Source organism: Equus przewalskii, chromosome 26 (genome assembly GCF_037783145.1).
Source record: "Equus przewalskii isolate Varuska chromosome 26, EquPr2, whole genome shotgun sequence".
NCBI classification, from domain to species: Eukaryota; Metazoa; Chordata; class Mammalia; order Perissodactyla; family Equidae; genus Equus; species Equus przewalskii.
Genome location: NC_091856.1, coordinates 36,857,664 through 36,872,720, shown reverse-complemented (window position 1 = coordinate 36,872,720; position 15,057 = coordinate 36,857,664). Strand labels below are relative to the sequence as shown.

Below are 15,057 nucleotides of genomic sequence, written 5' to 3'. Positions count from 1 at the left end.
GCGAATGCCAACAGTTGGGGCAGGACGCCATCTCCCAGTGCCAGCCGGTACTGCAGGCTCTGCTCCAACCGCCGGAATCCGCCGCACTAAGGCACACCCGCTGGGTGCCGGAGGAGCAGCCACCAGGACCTGCCTCCATTCTCTTTCAACACATATTGGACACAGATGCAGCGCCACAAGCCTCGCCCGCCCAAATCACTCGCACCCGCTTCCCACTGCAGAGGGACAAGGACCACTTATGTTCCTGGGATAACTTCAAATCCCACCCAATCCAATCTACAGAACTGCCACCACCCATCTCATAAGCGGCAGATTATCACCCACTGAGCACAAGATGTGGGGCACGGCGTGCTGCAGACCCCGGACCGAAACCAAGCACGGATGCAGTGCACTGTGGGCCACAGGACAGAAGCAACACTGTGACCAGGGCAGCAGCTTCTGGGCCACTTGCCACAGCCGGGCACCCTGCGTGAACAAAACTGCCCCACAACCCACCGAGTGGACACCGTGACCAGTGAGGCATCTTAGCGTGCGTGCTCCACGGGCAGACTCTGGAGCCAGGCAGCTTGGGTTCGAGTCCTGGCTCTGCCACTTACTGGCTGTGAGACACTGACCAAGGAGGTAATTAGCCCTTCTGTGCCTCGGTTTCCCCATCTGTAAAGTAGGCGTAATAACAGTAGCCTTCCTCTCCCTGGCATGTCGTGAGGACGAAGTGAGCTACTGCAGGGGCAGGCTTGGCGTCCCATAAGAGTGCCAGTCCTTGTCCGAAGGCCAAACTTGCTCAGAGGGGACACTGGTGAGAACACCAGAGGCAGAGCTGGGCCTCATGCCCCCAGAGACCTTTGCCACCTCTCTCTCTTTTTTTTTTTGAGGAAGATTAGCCCTGAGCTAACATCTGCCGCCAATCCTCCTCTTTTTGCTGAGGAAGACTGGCCCTGAGCTAACATCCGTGCCCATCTTCCTCTACTTTGTATGTGGGACGCCTACCACAGCATGGCTTGCCAAGCGGTGCCATGTCCGCACCCAGGATCTGAACCGGCGAACCCCAGGCTGCCGAAGCGGAACGTGCGCACTTAACTGCTGCACCAACAGGCTGGCCCCTGCCACCTCTCTTAAGAGCTGCTTTTGGCTGAAGACCATCCGCAAGAGATGCTGCTGATATAGACAGGTGTGGAGGAGGTATTGTTGGACGGAAACCACTGCCTGCACCCAGAGCCACATTCTAGGAAGGTGAAGCCCACATGGACAGATACAAAGAATAAAAAAAGAACGAACAAATCTCCTGTTTGGAGAACTTCTGATTGGGTTCCACGTCAATAAGTTCCCGCAAGGATTTACAATTGGTGCTCTAAATTTGAAGACTGCCAACTTGGCTGGGCTTCTCGACGGAGGAAATGAAATCCAGGTGGCTTGCCACCATAAGAACAGTGCTGCTCCCAAGGACTGTTGGAGGCGAGACGCCCTGGGGACTGATAACTGCCTTCAGTTCCACTGGCCCAGGGACTCTCTCCGACCCTCGAGGGGACAGGCAATTAGGGCCAGCCTGGAGATTTGAAACCCCCTATCTTATTTCTCCTGAGCTAGCAGTTGCGTTGGGGAGCTGAAAGGGTTTCCAGCACCCCCTAAGGCATAGCCGAGGAGTGGTCTTTTAAAAATGCGGCTGTGGGTTACTCACACTGGGCTTGCCAAACGAGGACCGCACCTTGGAATTCCTGCAGCTTTCTGGGCACTAAGCTGACCCGGGAGGCCAAAGCACGGAGAGCGATGGGAGGAGAGGCTGACTCACACCCACTCCGGTGCCTTCAAATCCGAGTCATCATCTCTGCATTTCTTGTCTGTGTTTATAGAGAACTGAACAGATGCATTGTTCTCACTGCGCCCTCCCAGATGGAGTGTGTGGACAGGACAGGGGTGCGCAGTGGCTACAGCCCTGCTCCCCACCCAACCGGGAGCCTGCACCCGAGCTGCTCTCACCTGCACCTGAGCTGCCCTCACCTGCACCCCTGCTGCTCTCGCCTGCACCCCTGCTGCTCTCACCTGCACCCCTGCTGGTCTCGCCTGCACCCCTGCTGCTCTCACCTGCACCTGAGCTGCCCGCACCTGCACCCCTGCTACTCTCACTTGCACCTGTGCTACTGCAACCTGCACCCCTGCTGCCCTCACCTGCACCTGAGCTGCGGGAACCTGCGGGACCCATGCTGCTGTAATCTACACCTGTGTTGTCACTCCAGCCTGCACCCCTGCTGCTGTAACCAGATGAGAGGTTCAAGGTAGGTCACTTCCACCTCATCTCATCCCAAACCAAAGTCCTCTCCAGGTCTGAAACCTGCGATGCAGCAGGAGAAGTCACTGCTTTTAGCGCATGTGCCGGGGCCATCTGAGAAGGCTTGAGCAAGTGTAATTTGACCCGGAAGGCCACACAGCAGTTCCACGAGCAATCTACGGAGTGTTGGAGAAGGAAGGCGTTTGGATGACAGGATCCGCGGCGTCGGCCAACACCATGTGTTCCCAAGGAGGAATTTGAACCCCAATTTCCACACGCCTTCCCTTGAAGCAAGGGTTCGCTTATATTAGCAACTCTGAATAACCATCATGACACCACTGAGCAGGTGCTGTGCCCCAGACACCCTCGAACTAAGTGCCTGCCGTCCCTTCCTCCTTACGATGCCTGTGAGCCGTGCTAACACCAACTCCTCTTTGCAGAGGAGAACTTGCAGGCTGAGGAAGACAGCGCTACCTGTCCAAGGTCCTGTGTGAGCCAGCTGTTCCCAGGGCCAAGCTCAAAACTGTGGCCCCCCTCTGCCTTCCAGATGTCGTGCCGTGTCAGTGTGTTCAGGCTCCTATAATGAAATAGCACCAGCCGGGTGGCTTATAAACAACGGAAACTTATGCTCACAGTTCTGGAGGCTGGAAGACCGAGACGAAGGCACCGGGAGGGTTGGGTTCTGGGGAGGGCCCACTTCCTGGTTCATAGCTGGCGCCTTCTCACTGTGTCCTCACCCGGTGGAAGGGGCTGGGAGCTCTCCGGAGCCTCCTTATAAGGCACTAATCCCACTCACGAGGGCAGAGCACCTCCCAAAGGCCTGCCTCCTAATGCCATCGTCTTTGAGAGTTAGGATTTCGTCAGATGAAGGGCGGGGGCACCAACGCTCAAACCACAGCACACGGCCACTGTGAAAGCTCACAAGCCCCAGGAGCAGCGTGATCCACGGGGCCACAGACGCCCACCACATGCACAATTCCACGGTGCATGGTGGCCCACCAGAGACATTTCTGCCTGAGCATTCCTAGGCCCTCGTGGGCTGAGCCCATGGGAAGGCTGTGAGGCCACGCCCCCTGCACGATTCCTGGTCCAGGCCTACAGTGCTGGGCCACCTGTTGGGACGTGTCAAAAGGGCCGGGTGTCGGTGCTCACCCTGGTGCTTGCCCCTGGTGGGCTCTGCGCAAATTCACTTGCACACGTGAAAACAGGAAGGCTCACACCCACAGCCCCGGGGCTCGTGGCTCTCAAAATGACATTACCTTAGGTGAAACCATCCTCCTGCCTGTGACCTTGTAATTCTCATAGGGGACAGGCTCGTGTGGGGGCTGGAGCATCACTGAGGGAAGCCCCACAACAGCTGTGCAAGGAGGGCACATCTGAGCGAGTGCATTCCACAGGTAGAAAACCGAGGTCCACGGGCTGAGGACCTGCCGGGGTCCGGGCCAGTCCCCGTGCTCCTTGGCAAAGAGACACCCCAAAGGACACAGCTTGGGTGCCCTTTTGCTGTTTAAAAATATGTGTATTTTCCTTAAGCTATTTGCACATAGCTGGAGGGGGGCAGGGAGAGGAAGGGAAGAAAGAGGCGGAAGAGAAAGTGAGGGGGAGGAGAGAGGAGGGGCCCACACGGAGCCACTGTGCTCCTTGCACCCCGCAGGCACCCTTCCCATTCACCCGCTCTGCTGGCGGAAGCATGTTCTTGGGAAAGGACCTGGTCTCGAGCTGGGCACCTTGGGAGGAGCCCAGGGGTCTCCTGAACCCTCTCTCCCAGCAGCCACGGAGGACCACCATGGGCAGTCCAAGCAATGTCCCCTTCATTCCAGCCCCTCTGCGGCCTCTGGGTTATACTCCAGAGGACAGCGGTGGACGGCGTTATTTCTCCTCATGCCCTTCCCATAAGAAGATTTCCTCCCGGCCTATCCCCATGTGCCTTGTAGCGCCTCCCTTAGACAGAGGGTCCCCTGCCACTACCGATGTCGGGCTTGGCTGTATGGGCTGATATTCTGGCCAGGGGAAGGTGAGGGACAGCTGCGTCCCCTGAGCAGAAGCCATCAGAGCCAGCCGTGCACATGTCTGCAGCGCTCCTGTCCCCGCCTCTGCCATGAGGAAAGCGCGATCAGAGAGACACAGGGACCAGAGCCTCACCAGCCACCGTGGCAGCTTGTGCCACGAAATGCACCACTGTCCTTGGGAGCCACTGCCATGTGGGGTTTGTTGCTAATCCAAGCACTGACCTTCCACCTTCCGCTCAGGTTCAAGCTCCTTCTCTGGTGTCGGGACTTATGGTCTTTATTCAAAATCCCCCCAGACAGGGGCGCTGCTTCCACAAGGGAGGGCACTGGGCTGACCCACAGCTCTCACGGGACTGCTTTTCCCACCGAACCCCGATGCACCCCGTTTCCAGCCCTCAGTCCTGGGTCGTTGTCCGTCCAGTGAGCTGGCGGTCTGCGGCCCACCCTGGCCCTCCTCCCACACCCTCTGCTCCCACTCTGGAAAGTTCCATGCTGCTTTCATAAACGTTGCCTCAGACTGGCTCACGTCCAGACCGTGGGAGGCCACAGCTCCACAGCTGCTCAGCAGAAATGGGGTCTGGTTCTGGGAGTGGCACCGTGAAGAGCACGGACGAGATAATTCGGCAGGCACATGCCCTCTGGGCTGAGCTTGTGGTTTCGGGGGCCCCACAAATGTTACCGATCCCTACTTTCCAGGCAAGGGAACGCTCCATGATGCATGAGAAGGACAGTCTGGTTTCTGTTGAAGAAGTAATTGATCTTGACATGAATTAATTGATCCTGACATGAATTAGACGGTGATGTTATTATAAAAACATCTAAGAGTCAACTCCAAGGTCCGGTTGATGTGCAGGAAACACCCCAGAAGGCAGCATCTGCTCAGAGCAGAGGACTTCGTGCTGCCAGATCCTAGACACTGAGTTCCTTCCAGCCAGAGCGCACACGGCTCCCACAGGTGGCCACGCCCCCAGAGCGCACGCTCCGTCCTCAGCACCATGGCCACCTTCACCAACCCACGAGGACCCTCCCTCTGCTTGCTGAGCCCGGACTTGGCCTCAGAAACCTTCTCCACCACCTCTGCCAACAGTTGGTGTTGTCTCTGGAGAAACTCCCCACTTTATACCACCCCTCCAATGCTGCTTGTGGAGCAACTCAAAGTCCTCTTCCCAGCTGCCACTCACACCTGGTCCTGCCTGTGTGCCACCAGGACGAGACTCGGAGGCTGGGCTGCCCGGGGAGTGGGAGCGTGTGGGAGCCTTGGGCACAGGGACTCACATATCTGAGAGCAGAATTGTTTCCAAACGGCGGGCTCGGTTTCTTTGAGTCCTGCTATGCGGTCACATTTACAACCAACACCCTGGGTGTTAGTAAAGTTATTGACCATGTTTACAAATATACCTCTGTTCTTTTTCTGACTTTCAGACACCCACAGCATCACTTGAAGCAAGTGGGAGTAACTTTCTTTCCAGAACCACCAGTGAGAGCCGTTTCACACACTATGGAAATCTCTGGGGCGCCGTTTAACCTCCCAGGGGGCATCCTGCGCACCCACGAAAACGACGGGCTGGAACTGAATTGCTGTTGCTGAGCATCTCCGGGTGGGTGTTAGTGACCTGCACATCTGTCTGTGAACAAAGGCTGACGTTCAGCATCCTCCCATCCCTCTCTCAGACTCTTCAATCTAGACTCTTCCTGGTCACCGACTCTCTTACTGACCGTCAGATTTTAGATGTCACTGAACCATGAACAGGGAACATCCAGGTGAAATCCCCAGTGCCGAGAGTGGTAAGCCCACGTCTTTTAAACACTGCTGGAGTTGTCATGAGGTTTAAGCGAGGTACGGAAGAAGGGGGGACGGTGTTAACAAGAAAGCCTTCCCCGGACATGGAGCCCCATGCCAGGCCTGGTCACGGACGGGTGGCCGCACATCCTCTTCCCCGCGGCCGCGTCACTTCCTGAGGTCGTCAAACTCCGCCAAGTGCAGCAGCAGGTGTAACTAGAACTGCACGTTTCAGGCGGTTTTGAGAACTGGAGGCTACACCAGCCGACTGCGTCCCTGCCCGATTTCTTACTTCTCGGCTCTCAGGCGTCTAGCAAATGCTGGCTGCTCGAGGGGGTGCTGAGCGCCCCCCGTGAACCCTGATTCATGCCTGGGAGAACTGAGCTGAGGAACCCGGGCGTCCTCTCTCGGCCGCCCCTCCCATCCCCAGGGGAAGGGACTTGTCGGAGGTCGGAGGTCACCCATCCTTAGTGGAAGGAAAGAAACTAAAGGCTCCGCCCCGTGCCCTGCCCTTCCTTCTGACAGTCCAGCGTCAAGGTCAGCAGCAGGTGGAGCGTTGGCCACAGCTACGGAGACACAGCTCGCTGGCTCCCACCAAGGTCGGCATGATCTGGGCCTCCCTGTTTAACTGGTTCTCAGTGATACTGAGCTGTTTTCTCTACTTTTTATCTTTCTCTCCGTCTTAACGAGAACATGAACGCAGGTGTCAGACAGACCTGGGACTGGGAGTTGCTTCCTGTCCGGGGTCTGTCCCTTAGCTGCGGGGTCACCAGGCAGGGTCCCCAGCCTCCCCGAGCCTCGGTCTCCTCATTTCGAGAATGAGGACAGTAACACAGGGTTGCCAGGACTGCTGTGACCTGATCCAGATTAAGCTCCTGGCAGGGAGGGTGACACGCAGTGACACTCAGAAAATATTAACTCTCATTACGGGTTTATCCCGAGGGCTTCAAGCTCCTGGCGAGATTCTTCTACGTGTACTAATCTGAAAACATGAACAGATATGCATTTTTCACCTTCCATTTCCTCTTCCCCTTACCTCGGCAGCCGTGGGAACAACCTTACGGCCGTCGGTTCCAGAGCGAGAAGCATCCACAGAGCATCTTCCAGAGCCGAAAACTGGCTCCTCCCCCCGTCAGCCTGGCTCAGCTCACGGTGGCCATGCATCTAATTCAGCTTAGCTAGTAATTAGTTTTGTATTACTTTACACGGTGGTGTTAATACTGATTACAGGGCCTGATAACTTTAGTAATAAATACAACCCAAGGCAGAAAATTACCTTTCTTTTTATTGGGGAAGGTTGAAGTCAGTGGAATGAGAAGCAAATTGCTTTCAGAGACGAAGCAGCTGCCTCATGTTGAGCATTTACAGCTTAATGCCCCCCTGGTGTCACGGTGCCTTCTGGTCCAGGGAGGCAGGCCCGCAGGGGAGATGGGAGCCCCCCTCTCCCGGAGCGCTGTTCGTGGCCCGGAGGCCGGCTGCCCAGGCAGTAGCCATCAGCAGTGCAAAGATGGAACAGACTCCGTGCGCTGGGAACTAACTGGCTCAGGAAGAGACCCCAGTGCTCCCCAAGCCCCCTGACACGCACTAGCACTCCAGCGTCCAGGGCAGATGTGGGCCCAAAGCTGGGGGCTGAGGGGCTGGGGCAGGTGGACAGGAAGTCAGCGGGGTCCAACGGCCCAAGCTTAGCCTCAAGCAGGTGACCAAATTCAGCTGTTTTATTCTCGTTAAATTTGTTCAGGGGAGTGGCTTGGGGTCTTCCACTGTAGAAGGAGCTGAATCTGAGGATGACAGAAGAGGTTTGAGGTGCTGGGCCTCAGTGGGTCTCTGAGGGGGCTGACCCCACGCCAGCTGCTCTGTGACCCCTGCCCTGCCCGTGCACAGCACCCACACACCTCCCCCCGGAGCAGAGTCCAGGGTCTGCCCACATCTCTACTCAGGCGCCTAGACCAGCAAACAGCCCGTCAAACTTGGGGACGGAGCACACAGCAGTCACTCCATAAAGCCTGAAGGCGCTCAACAACCACAGTAACAGTTGGCACTCCAGGACGCTCTGTGCCGACTTACAGCTGGCGCCACATCAGGGTGTCGGGGGATGTTACGTTGTTAAGAGAGGCCACGCCCGGCCTGGGGTTCACGTAGCTAATGAGAAGGGCTCTACTTCATGCTTAAAATAAGTCAAGTTCTTCAACACACCTTTATTGAGCTCCGTACACCAGGGCCGGGTTTCCGGCCCCTCTTCATGCTGCAGCCTCTGCGTGCAGCTTCCCTCCTGCCCACCTGTTCCTTCCCTGTCTTCCTGCCCCTGGCTCGGTGCTGGACCCAGGGGCCACCTTGGGATCCGGCTCACACCTCACTCCTCCTGCAACGCTTCCTCCAGCTCGAGAGGCAGAAACCGCTCCTCCCTCCGCCCCCATCCCAGAGCACTCGGACAGCTCTTATGCCTCTACAACAGATGATGACGGCAGAGCCCCGGGTCTTCCCACAAAGCTCGGCGGCCCAGATGCCATCGGGCATGGCTCGGACTCACTCAGCATCGTAAGCTCAGGTCTGACCAAGTTAAACCCGACCAGCTGGCCCCCGAGAGCTGCAGGTGGGAGGGACGGGTGAGTGAGCCACTGAAAGAGCAGGGCGGGGGTCTGCAGTGGGAGACACCTTCCAGAATCATCTAGTTTAATCCTCCTTGTTTTAAAAAGGAAGAAGTTCAGGCTGAGAGGTTAAGAGCCTCTCTCAAGGTCACCAGACAGTGCCTGCTGGGAGTGGGAGGGTCCGGGCAGCTGGGTTCAAGGTCATGGTACAGAGCTTCCCAGCCTTCTGAGGCCATCACATACAGGGGACACGCTTCCATCTGAATGGACGGCTGGGGTGGGCCAGAGCTGGGCCAGGAGCTCAGGCAGGTCCAGCACTGCCCCACCTCCCTCAGGACAGAGAAAGCAACTCCTCTGCACTCTGGCTGGGGAGCTCCCTATGATGCCTCTCAAGGAGTGTGAAACGCCAGTCTTTCACTGAAAGTCGTGGAAGAGGACCAAGGAAAACGTCTTTCTGTCTGAGAACAAAGTTCAGCTGGGCCCACAAGCCTGGCGCATAGTAGGCCATCGATCAGCAGTTGTCATTTGATTGAGTGGCTCATCGTAAGTGAGCTGTCAGGAGAACAGATGGCCCGGCCATGTGCTCCACTCCCCCGCCCGGCTGCCTGAATCCTTCAAGAGGCATCCGCGAAGCACAGGTAAAATCCATACGTTTCTGACTTGGCCCCATTACGATGCGTGCTCACCCACAAATACAGCGGCCATGGACGCTTGTGTCCCTGGAAGGGCCCTAAAAGTGAGGTGTGGCTGTGGGTGCAATTTATCTAAAGAGGGAGCGCAAAAGGGTGGTGGGCGACGGATTCAACCTAACTCAATCACCAACGCTCTGTTCTCCTTTTCCTAAAGCCCAGAGGGATCGTATTCCTTCACAAAGGTAAGTCACAAGATTCTTGGGTATGGATGTCCCCAGATAGCTCTCAGATTCAGAGGAGCCCTCCTCTGTCCCCACACCCACTCCCACCCCAGTCCCCACGCTAGAGGTCACTGCTACAGGTGAGAGGCACCTCGTCCAACCCTGTGGGGCTCACCTGGGCAGGACCAGGGTAGCCGGCCTCTCTGGAGCTGGTCCGAGCCCGCCACTCTCTGATCCCTTCTTAGACTTGAAATGCTTACAGCGATTTTTGCCAGCTGAGCCTCTGCCCCAGAATCCCGCTACAATTAGGGCTAAAAGGCCTCCCACAGAAGATTCTGAAAACCTAACCTCAGAGGCAGGCCCGGGGAGGGCAGGGCCACACTCGAGGGGGGAGGTGCCTCTTGGCTGCATTAAGGGACTCACTCCCTAGGGAGATCCCACAGCTCAGCTTCAGAAAGAAGAACCCCCCAAAGAAAACAACATCATCCCTTCCCCGCCCCAGGGAGGGCTGCGAGCCCGGGGAGCTGACCAGGGTGCTGAAGGGGACAGTCAGGTTGCAGGGTGAGGATGCAGGGGTGTGTGCAGGGGCTGGCACTAAAGTCAGATGGCCGGCGCCTACGGTGTGGACGGACAAGCACTTTCACCACTGAGACAAAGCTTCCAACTGAAGTTGAACCAAAAGTTTCTTCCAAGCACAGGGGGTCTTTAAAAACGTGCACAGAGGAACGCCTAGGGCGGAAAAGCATCTTGTGGTCTGGGAATGGAAGTTCAGAGTGCCTGGAATAAGAAGGCCATTAAGGCTTGGAGGGCCCTTGGGACCAGCCATCTCTTTCCCGAGACGTCAAAGTAAGGCACATGCTAATCAGAACCTGCCTGGCTCCCTTCTGCTCGTGTGTGCTCATGGCTGTGGGTGTGAGCATGTGTGAGTGTGCACGTGCATGCAAGCAACTGTCCCTCCACAGTGCACGAGCCCACCACTCACCAGGGCCTTCCCCACTGCCAGGAAAACTTCTCTCCCGGGGATGAGGCAGAGCCTCTCCAGGGGAACTGGCTGACTGTCGGGTGGCACCAGGGCAGCGGTCTCTAAGGGTAGGTGACAACAAAACCCTCCAGAGGCTGGGGGTGGGGCTGCACTTCCTGGGCAGAGCCAGAGAGCCAGCAAAGGCTTCAAGGCAAAACAAGGGAAGCTTGTTCCAGAGCCTTCTCTCCTGTGATCCACCTCTCTCTCTCTCTTCTCTCTTTTGTTTCCTCCTTTATTCTGAGAGGGAGGGAGGCGGGGAGGGAGAGAAGGAGGGTTGGGGCAGCTGGGGCTTGGGGCCAAGAGCTGGCAGCCCATCCACCTCCTGGACAAGCAGCTCCAAAGGACCAGCGTCTCTCAGCTCAGAGCGTGGCACAGTGGCACCATCCAAAGGGCATTTTAATGTCACTCCCGTGCAGCCTGGCTCCTGAAGCTGGCAGACGCTTCCAAGCACCCTGGTGCCAAAGCAACACCCCCAGCCGGGCGCTCCCAGACAGCCCTTCTCCTTCCCCCAGCCCTGCCAGCTCCGAAATGAATTTTTAAAATGGAGAATACCAGCCTGAGACAGGCTCTCTATTGATACATTGTTCAGGGGATGGCAAGCCTGCTTAAAATGCCCAGTGGTCCGCGCACACGCACACGGTGGCTTGCCACTCACACTTCACGCCGCGCATGTGGCCACAACCCCCTCAGCCCTCCACATTGAGCCCACAATACACCCCAGCCCCACACACAACGACCGCCTGCCCTTCCCTGTCTGGTCTCCACAGCACAATTCCCACTGCCTGGTTGGGGAGCCCCAAGGGCAGCCTTATACCCATAGGCGGGGATGCAGGATGCTCCAGAAGAGGGGTGCAGGGTGTGGGTGGTGGGAGTTAGGTCAGATCCACCTCTGAGAACGCCAGGGGCTTAGACACCCTGCTCCGTTTGTCTTCCCCCCAGATGACAACAGCAGCCAAATGACCCCCTCGTGCTACCCTTTGAACTTCTCAGCGGGAGTGGGAGGCTGGGGAGTCCTGGGAGAGAGGGGCAGCTGTGCAGCCCCGCTGAGTCAGGGCTGGGGGGTTCTGGGAGGCCAGCCCCAGTCTCGGGTCAGCCTGCACCCCTCCCTCCAACCCAGGTACGGCCCTGGCTCCCTCCCTAACCCCGGGGCTCGGGCGCCCAGGCAGGGGGAGCGGGGCTGCGCGGAACCGCTCCCCGACTTTGCCGGGCTCCCTGGGGGCCGGGCGGGCGCCTCGCACGCAGGGAGGAAAATGGCGTTGGGTGCACGTACTTGAGTGAGTTCAGTGCCCATCAGGATGAGGAAGAGGAGGCTGAGGAGCTTCCGGGCCGGTTGCATGTCTCGCTGCCACCTCCAACGTCCTGGCATGCAGGGAGCCCTGGGTCTCGCCGGCCGGCGGCTGCGTGGACGCGGACGCGCTCGCGCTCCCGGCTCTGCTGGCTCCGCGGCGCCTGGCCGTGTCCCCGCGCCTTCAGCACCCGGAGCAGGCGGCGCGCGGGGTCTGCTGCGCGGAGCCTCCGCTCTGCATAGTGATCGCGTCCCGCGGTTCCGCGCGGTCCGGGCAGGGCTGGGCCGGGCGGGGCCGGCGGGCTGCCCCTCCTCCGCCCCTCCTCCTGACGGCTCCCGCGCCCCGCGGAGCGCAGATGCGCGGCTCGAGGCGGTGGGTGCCAAAAGTTTGCTGGGAAGGGAAGGGAAGGGGCGGGGGCGGGGTGGCGCAGAGGAGCCCGGGCGCCACGCTCACGCGCGGGAGGGGGAGGGCGGCGGCGGCCGGCGGGGAAGCAGGCTGGGACAGGATGTGACATCAAAAAGGCGGGGGAAATTTAACTCGGAGAGAAAGCTCTTTCCTGACTGGCCTCAGCTGCTACGGGACTGCGGACCCCTGGGACGCGGGATGGCGGTGCAGGGGCGGCCAGCGCTGGGAACATGGGCCCCTGGAGCGGACTGAAGAGTGGAGTGTGGGAATGACAGCTGGGGGAGGATCTGGGGCACGGGCCTAGGATCCAAAGCCTTGGAGTCTCCAGGAAGCACCGAAGGCAAAAGCTGCATGTGTCCTTAGAGGTCACCCTTCGATGAAGCTCAGACCAGGAAGGATGCTTCCAGGGGCAGGGTGGGGAGGATGGGCACAGAGCTAGACAGTAGGGCAGCTGGCCCGCTGACTGGCCCTTTTCTTGTCTTCCTGGGATGGTCAGCATGGGATGGAGAGGGAACAGACATTGCAGGCTACAGCTCCTATCCCGGTGCAGAACGTGTGGCTGTGGGTCTGTCCTTGTGTTCATGGTTTGTATGCATACATGCGGGATGGGTATCTACAGGCCTGTAAGTGTCCCTGTGGGTCTGCGCTGCGTGCTTGCGTTCACATGGATACAGAAGACACAGCTTTGCCCACTCAAGGTGCCTTCCTCGACCCCAGAACCTAGGAGAGGAGCTCACAAGCCAGCACTGAGGGCTTCCAGAACCCGCTGAGCCCTGCCTGTCCTCGTACTCCCAGGCCTGGAGATCAGCCACAGGAGGTATGGAGATGCCCTTCTCTCTCCTGTCTCCGTGTCACCCTTGCTCTCCTTTCACATGTACGCCAAGCCGGAGAGCCAGGTCTCAGACCACAGGGAGTCTGTCCTGGGGACTGCACTTTGCATTTAAATTCCCCATTTTGCAGGGGAGAAGTCCCTAAGCACCTTTGTTTTCTGAGAAGCCAAAGTCGCAATAGGTATTTAGAAGCATCTCTCTTATTGTTTACTATTTAGTCTTTGGAAAATAAAAATCTATAAGGAAAATATCTGGTGGAAAGAGGCTCCAGACCCAATAATCACAGAATGCAGGGCTGCAAAGGGGGTGTGGTGAGAACTTCTTATATCACGGATGGGGAAACTGGAGCCCTGGGGGGCGTAACTCAGAGGGGCTCACCCAGAGAGCTCCAGAGCAAGGGCCAGATGCCAGCTCCTGCCCCATCACCGTGCCGCCCAGCATTGAGGAGGTGCTCTCTGGGCGTTGGGTGAAGGAGCTGGGCATATGTACCTTGAGAAGAGAAGACGGCGGGTGGAGCGGCCATGGCCTCCCCTGAGGGGCTCTGCCATGGAGGAACTCTGTTCTCTGAGCACCAGAGGGCAGAGCTACAACCAGGGGACATGTTACTGGGAAGGAAAGAGGGGCTGGGCTTTTTGGTGAGGAGTGAGCTTCCCTCCCCTGGAGGCATGTAAGCAGAGAGAGGTCCTGGTGGTGAGCCCTCAGGTGGGGAGGACCCCGAGATGCCGAGACGAGGTGGTGCTGGAGAAAATGAAGGTGGAGCTGTGGGAGTTCCTTTTCTCTCTGCCACCCCCGTCTGTTTTTATCAAGCGGAGTGTCCTCAGTGTGAATGCTGGAAAGGTGTTTGTGAGCCCCTTGGCCGTTTGGCCCCTTGGCCTCCTGGTGATCGCCATCGAGACAGCAAGTGGTGGCGAGAGCACCGCACTGGGAGCTGGAGGGACTGGCTCTTGTCCAGGCTCTTCCGGGTGGCGGCTCTCTGAGCCTCAGTTTGCACTCCCGTAGAATGGGAGTGAAGGATTCCAGCGCTGCATCTCAGAGGCTGTTGAGAAGATCAGATACAGGAAGGGGTGGGCACATTTAGAAACTTGAGAGAACGAGGAGGAAGGCACTGAGAGTCGTTGAGCGCCTTCAGGCCATCGGGCCCTCCACCTGAGTTTCTCCTTCAGCCTTCACGGTTCCCTGGGGTCCCTGCTGCCATCCACGGTGTCCAGAAGAGGACAGAGGCTCAGGGAGGGACTCGACACACGCTGGAGCTGGGACACGAGCCCGGTGTTTGGGGTTTTGTTTCCATAGACTGGGGAGCAAGGCTGTGATGATTTCCTCAGGGGGACGGAGATCTAAGATCTAATTTTAGCAAGAATTGCTTTTATTTTAAAAAAGTCATACAACTGTCTGACCCAGCAATTGCACTTCTGGGTGTATACCCAAGGCATTGAAAGCAGCCTCAGACAGATATCTGTACACCCGTGTTCCTAGCTGTGTTATCCACAGCAGCCAAAAGGCGGAAACAACCCAAGTGTCCATCGACAGATGATGGATAAGTAGAATGTGGTATGTCCATACATGTTATTCAGCCTTAAAAAGGAAGGGAATTCTGACACCTGCTACAGTGTGGATGAGCCTTGAAGACATGGTGCTAAGTGAAAGAAGCCTGTCACAACAGGACAAAGACTGTATGATTCCAGTTAACAGGAGGGACCAAGAAGAGACAAATTGACAGCGACTAAAAGTACCAAGAAGTTACCAAGGGCTGCGGGGAGAGAAGATGGGCAGTGTTCCTTGATGGGGACAGAATTTCTGTTTGGAGTGATAAAGAGTTTTGGAACTAGTGGTGATGGTTGCACAATATGGCGAATGCAATTAACGCCACTAAGTTGTACACTTAAAATGGCTAAAATTTTAACATATGAATTTATATGTATTTTTCTGTATATATGTGATTTTTACCACAATTTAAAAAATAATAAAGTAATATACCAAAAGTCATTGAGTCATATACTTTAAGTGGATGAATTGTGTGGTATGTGA

The 15,057-nt window shown here is 57.3% G+C and overlaps 1 protein-coding gene across 2 annotated transcripts in view; it reads right to left on the bottom strand.

Annotated features, from left to right (window-relative positions):
* Positions 1–12,281, bottom strand: part of OLFM1 (olfactomedin 1) — a 39,701-nt gene extending 27,420 nt beyond the window's left edge. The window contains exon 1 of one of the 2 annotated variants that reach the window (XM_008521378.2): positions 11,782–12,281. In XM_008521378.2, the coding sequence (XP_008519600.1) occupies positions 11,782–11,877 (96 nt within the window). In that variant the 5' untranslated portion in view covers positions 11,878–12,281. The remainder of the gene's footprint in view (positions 1–11,781) is intronic. The other variant, XM_008521377.2, reaches the window with a different exon arrangement.
* Positions 12,282–15,057: the final 2,776 nt, after the last annotated feature.